Source organism: Carcharhinus amblyrhynchos, chromosome 22 (genome assembly GCF_965287045.1).
Source record: "Carcharhinus amblyrhynchos chromosome 22, sCarAmb.v2.hapA, whole genome shotgun sequence".
In the NCBI taxonomy this organism is placed as follows: Eukaryota; Metazoa; Chordata; class Chondrichthyes; order Carcharhiniformes; family Carcharhinidae; genus Carcharhinus; species Carcharhinus amblyrhynchos.
The window spans coordinates 5657005-5672368 of record NC_137345.1 but is presented as its reverse complement, the minus strand read 5'-3'; the positions used below and the strand labels follow the sequence as shown (position 1 = coordinate 5672368).

The 15364-nt window shown below is 45.5% G+C and overlaps 1 protein-coding gene across 2 annotated transcripts in view; it reads left to right on the top strand.

Annotated features, from left to right (window-relative positions):
• Positions 1 to 15364, top strand: part of LOC145356827 (cyclin-dependent kinase 18-like) — a 107627-nt gene that overhangs the window by 30933 nt on the left and 61330 nt on the right. For both annotated transcript variants that reach the window (XM_080209736.1, XM_080209737.1), the window contains exon 2: positions 14650 to 14796. In XM_080209736.1, coding sequence (XP_080065862.1) covers positions 14679 to 14796 — 118 coding nt within the window. In that variant the 5' untranslated portion in view covers positions 14650 to 14678. The remainder of the gene's footprint in view (positions 1 to 14649; positions 14797 to 15364) is intronic.

Here is a 15364-nt window from a genome sequence, read left to right as displayed (position 1 = left end):
TTTTGGACACTGAGGGACAATTTAGCATGGCCAATCTACCTAACCTGCACATCTTTGGACAGCAAGGGACAATTTAGCATGGCCAATCCACCTAACCTCCATACCTTTGGACAGCAAGGGATAATTTAGCATGGCCAATCCACCTAACCTGCACATCTTTGGCGTGTGGGAGGAAACTGGAGCACCCAGAGGAAACCCATACAGACATAGGGAGATTGATACAAAGTCTACACAGAGAGTCATCCGAGTTCAGAATTGAACTTGGGTCCCTGGCACTGTGAGGCAGCAGTGCTAACCATTGGTGCAGTGAGGGAATTCCAGAGTTCTGGACTTCAACAACGGAAGGCACAGCCATCAATTTGAGAGGAAATAAAGTCAGAGATGCTTGAAGGGTCAGAATTGGAAGAATGCAGAGACTTTGAAGGAGATGTGACTGGAGGAGGTCACAGGGATCATTATCAAGAGAGCATAACACCTGATTTTGAAGATTACCCTGGAATTGGACATGACCCATCTGATGGATCTCTTGCGCAGATTGGGCCCAGGCTCCCCACTGTTAGAGTAGTCAATGTCAGACCATCTGTTCTGCATCTACAGGCATCCTGTTCAGCTCAGAAATAAGTGTAAACACTGGGCTATTATTTTTTTAATTAAAATGTAGCAATGCTAATTATGTCTTTGTACCTTTGTCTATTTCACCGCAATATGTCACCACAATCAGGCAGTAGCTTTGCGAGAAGAAAGCAGAACAGAAGTAGAATGTGTGAGGACAATAAATTCACAGTGTAGGGACATGACGTGTTTAGCAAGTTGAAGGTTGTGCACGTGATGCTTGAAAGTTTAAAATGATTAAGCGAATTTGGGGATTTACATCAATCCAACTAAAGTAGGATTAGAGAGAATGATTAAAGGCCTATTTTCCACTTTAGCTGTCAGTTTTGAGCTAATAATATAAATATTCTAATATCTTTAAAAAGAAAAATTGTGGTTAAACTCCCTTAATTATCCAGATAATTCAGAAGGCTTTCACAACTCCTCACATAACAGATGACTACGTAAAGTTAAAGCACGTGGGATTGCAGTAATGTCTTGAGATGGATAGAAAGCTGGTTAGCAGATAGGAAGCAAGGGCTGGCATAAATGTTTTTTTTTCTGATTGGGGCAGTCAGTGAGCAGTGGGATCCCGCAGGGATCTGTGTTTGGACCCCAACTGTTCACATTATATATATTTAATGATTTGGAAGACTGGATGACTGAATGTATTATCTCTAAATTTGCAGATGATACAAAGTTGGGTAGGAGGGTGAGCTGTGAGGAGGCTGCAGAGATGCTTCAGCGTGATTTGGACAGGTTGAGTGTATGGGCATCTGTGTGGCAGATACAGTATAATGTGGATAAATGTGAGGTTATCCACTTTCGTAGTAATAATAGGAAGACAGATTATTACTTGAATGGGTGTGAATTGAGAGAGGTGGACACGCAGTGAGAACTTGGTGTCCTTGTGCATCAGTTATTGAAGGTAAGCACGCAGGTACAGCAGGTAGTAAAGAAGGCAAATGGTATGTTGGCCTTCATAGCAAGAGGATTTGAGTATAGGCATAGGGATATTTTACCGCAATTGTACAGGGCACACCTGGAATATTGTGCGCAGTTTTGGTGTCCTTATCTGAGGAAGGATGCCCTTGCTATAGAGGGAGTACGTTGAAGGTTTACCAGGCTGATTCCTGGGATGGCGGGTACGTCATAGGAGGAAAGACTAAGTCGATTAGGATTATATTCACTCGAATTTAGAGGAGTGAGAGGGGATCTCATAGAAACTTATAAAATTTTAACAGGGTTAGACAGGGCAGAGTCAGTAAGAAATTTCCCAATGGTGGGGGAATCCAGAACTAGGGGTCATAGTTTGAGGATAAAGGGTAAACCTTTTAGAACTGAAGTGAGAAGAAATTTCTTCATCCAGAGGGTAGTGAATTTGTGGAATTCACTACCACAGAATGTAGTTGAAGCCAAAACGTTGTGTGATTTCAAGAAAAAAATTAGATAGAGTTCTTGGGATCAAGGGTTATGGGGAGAAGTGGGGAAATCAGAATTTTGAATTTGATGATCAGCCATGATCAAAATGAATGACGGAGCAGGCTCGAAGGGCCAAATGGCCTACTCCTGCTTCCAGTCTTGATGTCCCTATAATCCAGTTGAGCACTAACTGATAATGGAACCTGAGGTTCTCTGGTTCAGTTTTGATTGGTGGTCACACTGGCCACAATTCACCCGTTTGGAATCTAAGTGCCCCCTCCAGCGGGTAAACTGGGATCTTCCCAAAGGCTGTGAGGTGGGATTCAGACTGACCCGAGATCAGGGTGTCCTGATCTCCATGCTGATAGACAAGGCCCCCCTCCCCCCACCGTGGAATTGCTGAACCCTCCACTGACTAGAGGAGCATCATCCACCCCTCATCACAGAGGGGCACTCTCCACCCCACCACGCAGAGGATGGGTACTCCTGCCCCCTCCCCCTCACCCCACCATAGCACGCAGGCATGAGGATGACCCAACAACTCCTCCCAGCCAGTGACCTCAATGGCCTCCTCCCACAAGGAGGCACTACCAGATTAACCCTCTTCAGAATCCCCCTCACAACCCTCAATGCCAATGTTGCCCTGGCACCCTGGCAGGGACACCCTGACCAGGCACCTTGTACTCCAAGGGTGCCAAGGAGGTAGGTGCAGCGCCCATGTGCTCCTACTGCCAGGCTGTAGAAGGAGGGTTCCCCAAGGGTCTTGGGGATTGGGTGGTCTTGGGCTGGGAGCAAGGGTTTGGCCTTGGCACTAACCCTGGCACAGGGATTTTTTTTGGCTAGACTGCCCCACCCAGCCCTGGGAAACCTGAATTCACTCCCAGAATGGTGACTTCAGGCATCACTCTGATCAAAGTCTTCACTCTGGTTTGTGAACTGTGGAAAATTTGAAGTGAGCTGGTCACTTTAATCCACTGGCAGACATCCAAATCCCAGCAGCACTCAGTCCTGAAGAAAGAATTCCCCTTTCTCTCTCTCGGAAGCTGGAGAGATGTGAGGAGACAGCCTTTCAAGTCCTCTGACTGACAGGAGAAGTCACTTTCACTGGGACAGGGAGAGCAGGGAGAGTTGAGGGTGGGGGGGGGAGGTGGAATTCGATTCTACCTCAACTCCTCACTCAACCCCATTTTTTAACATTGCATTCATTCTTCATCTCTGAGCCTTCTTAGAAAGCTCAAATCCTTGGAAATCCTTTGAAGTTCTTTGTTTTCCTTTGAAAACCTTTGCTGTCACTCAATGTCATGGTGCAGCCTAACACACCTTTGATTGACAGTCTAATGGTTTTTACACAGTATGTAGGGTGTATATTTCTCTTCCACGTTTGAATGCAATTGAATTACTCCCACCCCTGCACCCCCAACCCCCATCACCACCCATTAATTTGATTTGATTTGATTTTTATTGTCACATTTATTAACACACAGTGAAAAGTATTGTTTCTTGCATGCTATACAGACAAAACATACCGTTCATAGAGAAGGAAAGGAGAGGGTGCAGAATGTAGTGTTACAGATATAGCTAGGGTGCAGAGAAAGATCAACTTAATGTGAGGTAAGTCCATTCAAAAGTCTGACAGCAGCAGGAAAGAAGCTGTTCTTGAGTCGGTTGGTATGTGTCCTTAGGCTTTTGTATCTTTTCCCATCGGAAGAAGGTGGAAGAGAGAGGTGCATGGGGTTCTTAATTATGCTGGCTACTTTGCTGAGGCAGCGGGAAGTGTAGACAAAGTCAATGGATGGGAGGCTGGTTTGCGTGAAAGATTGGGCTACATTCATGACCTTTTGTAGTTCCTTGCGGTCTTGGGCAGAGCAGGAGCCCATACCAAGCTGTGATACAACCAGAAAGAATGCTTTCTATGGTGCATCTCTCAAAGTGGGTGAGAGTCACAGCAGACATACCAAATTTCCTTAGTCTTCTGAGAAAGTAGAGGCATTGGTGGGCTTTCTTAACTATTGTTCCAAAATGCAATGTTTATTCAAAAGAGGACCTGAGAGTATTTAGCTGCTTTCAGGTTGCCTGCAGCTATGAACCAGAAACATTCAAATTGGCTTAACCAACCTATTCATACCAGGTTTGGGTGGGAACCTGATCAGGGTTGTCAGGGTGGACTGGGTGAATGATAACGGGAATCCCGCTTTGCCCCGATGCCCTATTCAGCGGGACGTTGGGATTCTCGCCAGTGGTGAACTGGGCCTCCATTTACCATCCTCTAGTCATTAAAAGTGGAGCGAATGGTGAAGGCTTCATTGCAGATCAGCCATGATTTTATAGGATGGTGGAACAGTCTTGAGGAGCCAAGTGACCTCCTCTTTCTCCTCCTTGTTTACTGACCTCCCTATGCCTGACTTCACCTCAGGGTAAAACAAATCACATTAAGGTGAGTCATGTGATCCAAGAACCTGTATCATCCCAAGACTGAGGGTTGGAATTCTCCGACCTCACCCCAGCTAAGGTTTCTCCAGTCCCGCTACAGTCAACGGGGATTTGACTGAGCGTCATATTCTCCATTCTCACTGGCAGTGGCAGCAGGGTGTTAACGGCCGGAGAACTTGGAAAGAAAATGATTCATTCTCAGAGTGTGAGATCACTGGCAAGGCTGACATTTGTAGTCCATCCTAAGTTATCCCAAGAAGGCGGCAGTAACCCTCTCCCTGAAGCACTGGTGATGACTGGATACAGTTGGGTGGGAGTGAGGAGAGGGATGAGACCGATGTTCTTTTTACTATTCCAGCAGCAAGGCTGTGTAGATTTTCAAAATGATGGCACATGTGTAGAAGGTGGATATATCCGACAAGATTGTGCATCAGGCCTCGATTGGGTTAAAACCAAAGTGAAAATCAGGCCAAATGCAGCTCAGACAATTTACAGGTTGTTCTGACAGGAATCAGGACTTACTAAGTGTCCATTCTTACTGGTTCAGTAGGCATTGGCAACCCTCCAATAGAACATACATGGTGATTATTCTTCAACTGGTAACACTCACATCTCTGAATCTGAAGCTCAGCCTCAGGCCCACTCCAGCCTCAGACCCTACTCCAGATTCAGGCCTTACTCCAGATTCAGGCCCTATTCCAGATTCAGGCTGTATTCCAGGCTCTATTCCTGAATCTGGAGTAAGGCCCTGTTCTAGATTCCGGCCCTGTTCTAGATTCCGGCCCTGTTCTAGATTCAGGACCTGCTCCAGATTCAGGCCCTACTCCAGATTCAGGCCCTACTCCAGATTCAGGCCCTATTCCAGATTCAGGCCTTACTCCAGATTCAGGCCCTACTCCAGATTCAGGCCCCATTCCAGATTCAGGCCTCACTCCAGATTCAGGCCTCACTCCAGATTCAGGCCCTGTTCTAGATTCAGGCCCTACTAAGATTCAGGCCTTACTCCAGATTCAAACCCTGCTCCAGATTCAGGCCATACTCCAGATTCTGGCCTTACTCCAGATTCAGGCTTTACTCCATATTCAGGCCGTACTCCAGGACTTGAGCATAGACTCAAAACTGATGCTCCAATGGAGTGCTGCATTGTCAGAGTTTCTAGCTTTGGCTTTGAAACATTGCTCAGGTAGATATAGAAGTTCCTCTCACCACGAGACAATAGCTGACATGTCCTCAGGATGATCCAAAGCACTCCATGGCTAAACGACTAGGTTTTGAAGTGTTAACCTTATTATCTGTGGGCAACGTCCAGTTTGTACAGCACTAGGCCCCACAGCAAAGCGGTAAATGAATTATCAACCTGTTATGGTGCCGTCCATGGAGGGATAAATGTCACCTGGTACACCAGGACCGTTCTTCTACCTTTCTTCAAATATTGGCACGTAGATGTTATTCACTGTGCGCTGGTAGTGGAAGGAGTGAATGTTTAAGGTGGTGGAGGAGGTGCAGATCATGGAGGAGAGAAATGGATGAGTTTAGGGAAGGAATTCTGAAGCGCTGAGGCCCAGAGAACTGAAAACACTGTCACCAATGCTGAGGCAAAGAGCAGAGATTGAAACTGTTCCAAAATGAAAGCAGAAAATGTTTGGAGCCCAAATCAGCATCTGAAAAGAGAAAAAGCAGTCCAGTGTTTCAAGTAGAAACACTACATCAACTTGTGTTGGCTCTCATGATGGAGATCAAAGGCGTTCTGGAGGCCTGTTCTCTTGAATAACAGCTGTTTAGAAGATGCAAAAATATTTCCTGCAAATTGATTCAACTAACAGCTCTACAAAGTGCCTTCCCTTTGCCTTTAATGAGAACAGTCACGACTGTTTGATCTTGCGTCTGATCAACAAGTGAGTGCTCTGTCTCTCTCACTCTCTCTCCCTCTCATTGACCACCAAGCCCTTGGCAACGAGCACTTCCTCAAGCACCACGTCGCATCCAGCAGCAAGCCGGGAAAATAATGACCAGCGTGAAAAATTAATCTGGGAAATCTATAAATATTACGCGTGGAAGCCCAGATCCAAAGAAACCCGACGTTATTCAGGGTTGTTTCATTTCAATGTCACATCTGGGGTGGCACAGTGGTAGTCATGATGAGGAGATGCCAGCGTTGGGCTGAGGTAAACACAAAAAAAAGTCTCACAGCGTCAGGTTAAAGTCCAAAGGTTTATTTGGTAGCAAACACCACTAGCTTTCGGGGCTTTGTTTCTTTGTCAGGTGAGTGGAGAGTTCTGACCACAAACAAGGCATATAAAGGCACACACTCAGTTTACAGAATACTGGTTAGATACTAATCAATACTAATACTAATCAGTAACCTGAGTGTGTGCCTCTATGTGTCCTGTTTGTGATCAGAATCCCCCATTCACCTGACGAAGGGGAAAAGCCCCAAAGGCTAGTGGCGTTTGCTACCAAATAAATCTTTGGACTATAACCTGGTGTTGTGAGACTTCTTACTGTGGCACAGTGGTTAGCACTGCTGCCTCACAGCATCAGGGACCTGGGTTCAGTTCCCAGCCTGGGCAGGAGTTCACACACTCTCCCCATGTCTGTGTGGGTTTCCTCCATGTGCTCCGGTTTTCTCCCATATCTAAGGAAGGATGTGCTGGTCTTGGAGAGGGTCCAGGAGAGGTTCACAAGAATGATCCCACAAATGAAGAGCTTGTTGTTATGGCAACGGTTGAGGACTCTGGGTCTGTACTCATTGGAGTTTAGAAGGATGGGGGGGGTTCTTATTAAAACTTACAGGATACTGCGAGGCCTGGATAAAGTGGACGTGGAGAGGATGTTTCCAATTGTAGGAAAAACTAGAACCAGAGGGCACAACCTCAGGCTAAAGGGACGATCCTTTAAAACAGAAATGAGGAGGAATTTCTTCAGCCAGAGAGTGGTGAATCTGTGGAACTCTTTGCTGCAGAAGGCTGTGGAGGCCGGGTCATTGAGTGTCTTTAAGACAGAGATAGATAGGTTCTTGATTAATAAGAGGATCAGGGGTTATGGGGAAAAAGCAGGAGAATGGGGATGAGAAAATTATCAGCCATGATTGAATGGCAGAGCAGACTCGATGGGCCGAGTGGCCTAATTCTGCTCCTATGGTCTTATGGTTTTCTGGTCTCCCACAGTCCAAAAGACCATAAGGCACAGGAGCAGAATTAGGCCACTCGGCCCATCGAGTCTGCTCCGCCCTCAATCATGGCTGATATTTTTCTCATCTCCATTCTCCTGCCTTTTCCCCATAACCCCTGATCCCCTTATTAATCAAGAACCTATCTATCTCTGTCTTAAAGACACTCAATGACGTGCTGGTTAGATGGATTGGCCATGCTAAATTCTCCCTCAATGTCTCCGAGCAGGCGCCGGAGTGTGGCCACTGGGGGACTTTCACAATTACTTCATTGCAGTGTTAATGTAAGCCTACTTGTGACTCTAATAAAAATAAACTTAATAAAAACAGTATATTGACTGATTTTATAAGTTAGAAACTCCAGACGAACAAATTTTTTTTTGTGGAACATCATTTCTTCTCTTCAACCAGAATATTATTTTTTAAGTAATTATGCCACTGCTAGGTTCTTAATTGGTAAGGAGGTCAAAGGTTACAGGGAAAAGGCAGCAGGATTGACAAACTTATCAGCTGCGATTGGATGGTGGAGCAGATCCTATGGGCTGAATGGCCTAATTCTGCCCCTCTATCTTATGGTCTTATGGCCCCAAGGTGTGAGAATTAGATAGATTGGCCATGATAAATTGTCCATTAGTGTCAGGGAGATTAGCAGGGAAAATATATGGGGTTACAGGGATAAGTTCTGGGTAGGATTGTTGACGGTGCAGACTCAATGGGCCGAATGGCCTTCTTCTGCACTGTTGGGATTCTATGATGATTCTATAATGGTGCTATCTGAATTGCCACTAAAAAGTTTAAAGTTTATTTATTAGTGTCATAAATAGGCTTACATTTTGCTGAATAATATTAGCTAAACTTTAGCTTAATATAGTTAGGAATATACAATCCATCTAACTAGTTTCCCTCTCTTGGAAATATCGTAACCACCTGTGTGAAGCACCTCAGGACAATGAAAGGTTATATAAATGCAGGTTGTTGTTGCTGACGTTCACTGGCCATGCCGGTTTAATAGAGGACTGCAGGTGCCGGCAGCTGACATACCACCACCAACATCACAAAAACGAACTTGTTAACCATCACGATGGCATTACTGCTTTTGTGGGAGCTTGCTGTGCACAAACTAGCGGTTTTGCTTCCTACGTTGTAACAGAGATTATCCTTCAAAAGGTATTCCACTTGCTATAAAATCACTGGGGACAGTGAAAGCACTGTATAAACACGCTCTCTATGGTGAGGACAGAGACTTGGGAAAAATAACCAAAAACAGCAACCGACGATTGCGATGATCTGAAGGAAAATTCTGTAGAAAATTCACACGGAGCTGAAACGTTAACTGTGTCTCACTGTCCACAGATGTTGCCAGATCTGCTGAGTTTATCCAGCATTTTCTGTTTTCATTAAAGGAAAGTTATGTTTGATTAATTGTGACCCATCTCTTTTGAGAAGACATTCGCTGGTGTTGTTAAACTTATCTTCATCTTAGAGTCACCAGTAGGCTTACATTAACACTGCAATGAAGTTACTGTGAAAAATCCCCTCGTCGCCACACTCTGGTGCCTGTTCGGGTACACAAGGTCAATGCACCTAACCAGCACGGTGGGAGGAAACCGGGGCACCCCGGAGGAAACCCTCGCAGACACAGGGAGAACATGCTTACTTTGCACAGACGGTGACCCAAGCCAGAGATTGAACCCAGGTCCCTGGCACTGTCAGACAGCAGTGCTAACCACTGTGCTGCCCTTTTATAGACAAGTTTCAGCAATGGAGAATGATCTGGTTTTGTCCTCTGGTTTTGTCCCCTTCTGTGTTTGAGTTGCTAACTTTGCTCAGGTATGGGTTTCCCAGAAACTGATGGACCTGCTAGTTACTGGATATTTACATTTTTTTTATCATTCATTCACGGGATGTGGGCACCGCTGACTGAACCTGCATTAATCACCCAGCCCTGCTGTCCTTGAGAAGGTGGCGGTGAGCTGCCTTCTTGAATAGAACTGAATGGCTGCTCAGTCACTTCAGAGGGAACAGTCAACCAAATTGCTGTGAATCTGGAGTCACATGTGGACCAGACCAGCTAAAGATGGCAGATTTCCTCCCCTAAAGGACATTTGTGAACCAGATGGATTTTTACAACAACTGACACCAGTTTCATGGTCACCACAGGCAAACAAGAGGTGCAGGTTAGGTTGATTGGCCATGCTAAATTGACCCTGGTATCAGGGGATTAGCAGGGTAAATACATGCAGTTACGGGAATAGGGCCTGGGTGGGATCATGGTCGGTGTAGACTCGATGGGATAATGGCCTCCTTTTGCACTGTAGGGATTCTATGATTACTGAGCTTAGAAGCTAATTTTTCACTCCTACCATTTGTGGGAATCGTTGTGGGTAAGACAGACGATTTGAAGGGCAATTTTAAGGTCCGATGACCTTGGGTAGAGTTTCCAGTCTCAAGGTGGGCACAATTGGAAAATCCTGCCCAAGATTTCAATCCCAGATTTATTAATAAAATTTGAATTCCCCTGGCTGCCATGGTGGGATTTTGATTTGATATTTATTATTGTCACATGTATAACATACAGTGAAAGCACCGTTTCTTGTATGCTATATAGACAAAGCATACCATTCATAGAGAAGGAAATGAGAGTGCAGAATGTAGTGTTACAGTCATAGCTAGGGTGCAGACAAAGACCAACTTAATGCAAGGTTTTGCCACTCAAAAGTCTGACAGCAGCAGGCAAGAAGCTGTTTTTGAGTTAGTTGGTACGTGACCTCAGACTTTTGTATCTTTTTCCTGAAGGAAGAAGGTGGAAGGGAGAATGTCCGGGTTGCATGGGGTCCTTAATTATGCTGGCTGCTTTGCCGAGGCAGTGGGAAGTGTAGACAGAGTCAACGGATGGGAGACTGGTTTGTGTGATAGATTGGGCTACATTCACAACCTTTTGTAGTTCCTTGCGGTCTTGGGCAGAGCAGGAGCCATATCAAGCTGTGATACAACCAGGAAGAATGAATTCTATGGTGCATCTGTAAAAGACATACCAAACTTCCTTAGTCTTCTGAGAAAATAGAGGTGTTGGTGAACTTTCTTAACTGTAGTGTCAGCATGGGGGACCAGGAAGGTTGTTCGTGATCTGGACACCTAAAAACTTGAAGATATTGATCCTTTCTACTTTGTCCCCATTGATGTAGACAGGGTCATGTTCTCCTTTATGCTTCCTGAAGTCGATGACAATCTCCTTCATTGTGTTGTCATTGAGAGAGAATCCATTTGAACCCCTGTCCCAAAGTATTTGCCTTGGCTTTTAGTTACTCACCAGGATTATTGCTACTATCTGCCCATGGTAGTCGCTGGACATTTACATTTTTTTGTTATTCAATCATCTTGATAACATCCATCTACCCATTGCTTTGCCTGTACACTCTCAATATTTTCCCTACACCATTGGGCGGGGTGTGTCTTCAGTAACCTTGGGTTTGCACTCCAGAATACTTCTCCTTTCAATATCCCATCTAATCCTTGCAAACTATCTTCAAACCCACTTCAGCTCAATTAATCTTTGTATGTTCTACACGTTAGAATCATAGATAGAATCATAGAATGCCTACAGTGCAGAAGGGAGCCATTCAGCCCATTGAGTCTGCACTGACCACAATCCCACCCAGACCCTATCCCCAAATCCTATGCATTTACCCTAGCTAGTTCCCCTGATCCTAAGGAACAATTTATCATGGCCAAACCACCTAACCCGTACATCTTTGAGCAGTGGGAGGAAACCAGAGCACCCGGACGAAACCCACACAGACATGGGGAGAACATGCAAACTCCACACAGACAGGTGCCCAAGCCGGGACCATTTTTCCTGACTCACCTCGGAATCACTTTGGACCATTCTCTACGTTGAAGGTTTGTCGTTGTCTGTTGAGGTGTTTTTTTAGATGCCCCGGTTCATAGAATAAGGCCATTTGGCCCATCAAGATGACACCGACTCTCCGACAGAGCAGTTTGCCCTGGTCCACTTACCTACCCTATCCCTGTAACCCCATGCATTACCCTATCCCTGTAACCCCATGCACTTACCATGGCCAATCCACCGAACCTACACATCTTTGGACACTAAGGGGCAATTTAGCATGGCCAATCCACCTAACCTACACAACTTGTGATAGTAAGGGGCAATTTAGCATGGTCAACCCACCTAACCTGCTCATATTTGGAGTGTGGGAGGGAACCAGAGCACTGGGGGGAAACCCACGCAGACACAGGGAGAACATGCAGACTCCACACAGTCACCCAAGGCCGGAATCAAACCTGGGTCCCTGACGCTGTGAGGCTGTAGAGCTAACCGGTCCTTTTAAGTATATCTCCACAACTAGTTTGCTTTTTCTATCTGGATAACAAATGTTGTGATTGTGTTCATCACTGAGGCAGTGTTAAACTCTGCAGGGATCACATGCTAACAATCTGACACTTTGACTATGAAAGCCCATAATTGTAAATCTAAATCTTGTCACAGCAGCTGTGATTTGGAAAGTTACTGATTTACTCTCCCTGCCCTTTATATCAGCAGGGTATAATTTAAAACAAGAACCTTCCTGATTAAGGAAAGAAAGACTTTCATTTATATAGCACCTTTCATGGCCTCAGGACGTGGCAAAGTGTTTTACAGCCAATAAAGGAGCTTTGAAATATGGCGATTGTTGTATTGCAGGGATTGCGGCTGCCAACCGGCATTCAGCAAGCTCCCACAAACAGCAATGCGATGATAACCAAGCTATTTTTGTAATATCGGTTGTGGGGTTATAGTTGACCCAATTCTCTTTGAATAGCGCCGTGGGATCTTTCACATCCACCTGGGAGAGCAAACTGTTTGAAATCTCATTTGAAAGCTGGCACCTTTAATGACCTTAACAAGGCCCATGAGGTGGGCTTCTTGGATGATGAGCTCCCTGATTGAGATGGTATATGGGCACCATTAATTTCTTCCGTGCTCGCTGGGCACCGCAGGGACTAGGGTGTATTATTGACCTCTTTAGTCACATTTTAATTTGATGTTTTACGTTTCCTTTCCTGCTTTGTTTTTTGTCTCGGGCGGTTCCCCTCCTTTTGGGAGCCACCCCTTTTGAGTTGTCCCTAAGTTAATTTGATTTAGTTGACTTGGTTAGGCATCCAGAGGTGTCCCTGACTGAGGGAGTGATTGCCTGTCTAATCAGGGAGCTTTGCCTATAATAAGGAGTTGTCAGGACTACTGATACTCTAGTTCTGAGGTTGTATCTGAAACACACAGGAGAGTCTATAAATAAAGGGAATCTGGTGAAGGGACACCAGCCTCTGATGGGTCATTTCAGCACCTCTGACAGTGCAGCCTTCCTTCAGTACTAACTTGGAGTATTCGCCTAGATTATGTGTTCAGAGTACTGGGGTGGGCCTCTTGACTTTCTGACTCAGAAGTTAGAACATTATCCAGTTATCTTACGCTGACACTTTATGTTGTATGTTATTTCTGTGGCTACAGGAGCAGGTCAGAGGTTAGGAATCCTGCATTGAGTAACTAGCCTCCTGATTTCTCTAAGTCTGCCCACAAGACACGAAGGATGGAATGGTCACCACTTGCCTGGATGGGCGCAGCTCCAATAAAAATCAAGAAGCTTGACACCATCCAAGACAAAGCAGCACCCCAACCACAAACATTCGCTCCCTCCACCATCGCCGCTCAGTAGTAGTGGCGTGTACCATCTACAAGATACACTGCACCAAGACCCCTTAGACAGCACCTTCCAAACCCACATCCATCTAGAAAGAGGCAGGCAGCAGACATATGGGAGTACCGCCACCTGCAAGTGCCCACCCAAGCCACTCGCCATCCTGACTTGGAAATATATCAGTGTTCCTTCACTGGCTGGGTCAAAATCCTGGAAATCCCTGCCTAACAGCACTATGGGTCTACCTACACCTCAGGCAGTGCATCAATTCAGGAAGGCAGCTCATCATCACCTTATCAAGGGCAATTAGGATGGGCAATAAGTGCTGGCCTAACCAGCGAGGCCCACATCCCATAAATGAATTTAAAAACGTATTTCAATCCCAGGTCTCTGTTCATTCACTCCATCATCTTCCAACGAGTATAGGCTCCCCTTTCTTGTTTCCCTCCCAAATTATATTGCTTTAAAATCATAGAATCCCTACATTGAAGAAGAGGCCATTCGGCCCTTCAAGTCTGCACCAATACCCTGACAGAGAATCTTACCCAGGTCTCCTCCCCATCCCTGCAACCACACATATTCACCAAGGCTAATCCATCTAACCTACACATCTTGGGACGCCAAGAGGCAATTTAGCACGGCCAATCCATCTAACCTGCACACCCTGGGACACTAAGGAGCAATTTAGCATGGCCAATCCTCCCAATCTGCACATCTTTGGACTGTGGGAGGAAACTGGAGTACCCGGAGGAAACCCACACTGACACGGGGAGAATGCGCAAACGCTGCATAGACAGCGACCCGAGGTTGAATTGAACCCGGGTCCCTGGTGCTAATGAGGCAGCAGTGCTAACCACTGTGCCACCGTGCTGCCCCTCAGTTATTAAACAGCATCTGCCACCTTTCTGCCCACTTAACTAACCTGCTCACATTCACTTGACACTGAGAGAACTCAGATCCCCCTGTCGCACTGAGGTCAATACAGTCTCACCTCACATCTTAGACTTGAATTCAATCCAACCCAGGTCATGGGGCGAGGAGTGGTGGTGGGGGGGGGGCGCGAGGAGTGGTGGTGGGGGGGGGAGGGGGGAATGGAATGAAATTACCTTCTCGTGTTCCTACAGTTCTCTTTCCTGTTTGACAATTACTTTTATACGCTGAAGGCGTAATGAAAATCTATTACGGAATCTCGTTTGGTTTTCATCTGTGGCCTTTCAGAATCCTCTTCAGCGTAATTACATTGGAATAATTTAGAGTGGAAATGGAATTGTATTGCCATGAGATTTCTTGGTGATGGGGAAATGTTTCTGCAGCTCACGCACTCCCACTTCTTTCTTGCAGCTTCAACATTTGGAGCTAGAATAATTGAAATGAAGAAGTTTAAGCGCCGTTTCTCGCTGTCAGCTCACCGGACAGAGACTATTGAAGAGTCTCTGGCAGAGTTTCAGGAACAGATCACAAACCAGATAAAGAACAGGAGGAATGACGGTGAGTTACAGAGAATCCTGTGAACCTGGCCACCAAGTATCCCAGTTAGGTTACTGACTAATCCATATCCTGTGGATTACTGACTGACCACTCAGTGCCTTCTTAGATGACTGACTGACCAATCAGCATCCAGTAGATTATTGAGTGACCAATTGGTATCCTGTAGATTACTGACAGCCCAATCAGTATCTTGTTAGATTACTAACTGACCAATAGGTATCCTGTTAGACTACTGACTAACCACTCAGCATCTGATTAGATTAGTGAGTGACCAGTTGGTATTCTGTAGATTACTAATTAATTGGCCATTATCATGTAGATTATTAAGTGACCAGTCATTTTCCTGAAGATTAGTAACTGACCATTCATTATCCTGTTAAATTACTGGCTGACTGGTCAGTATCCTGTAGATTATTGGTCAGTCAGCAGCCTGTAGATAATTGATTGACCAATCGGTTTTCTGCACATTATTGACAGACTAATTGGTATCCTGTTAGGTTACTGATTGACTGACCGATATCTGTTTAGATTACTGACTCACCAATCTGTTTCCTGTAGATTGCTGGCT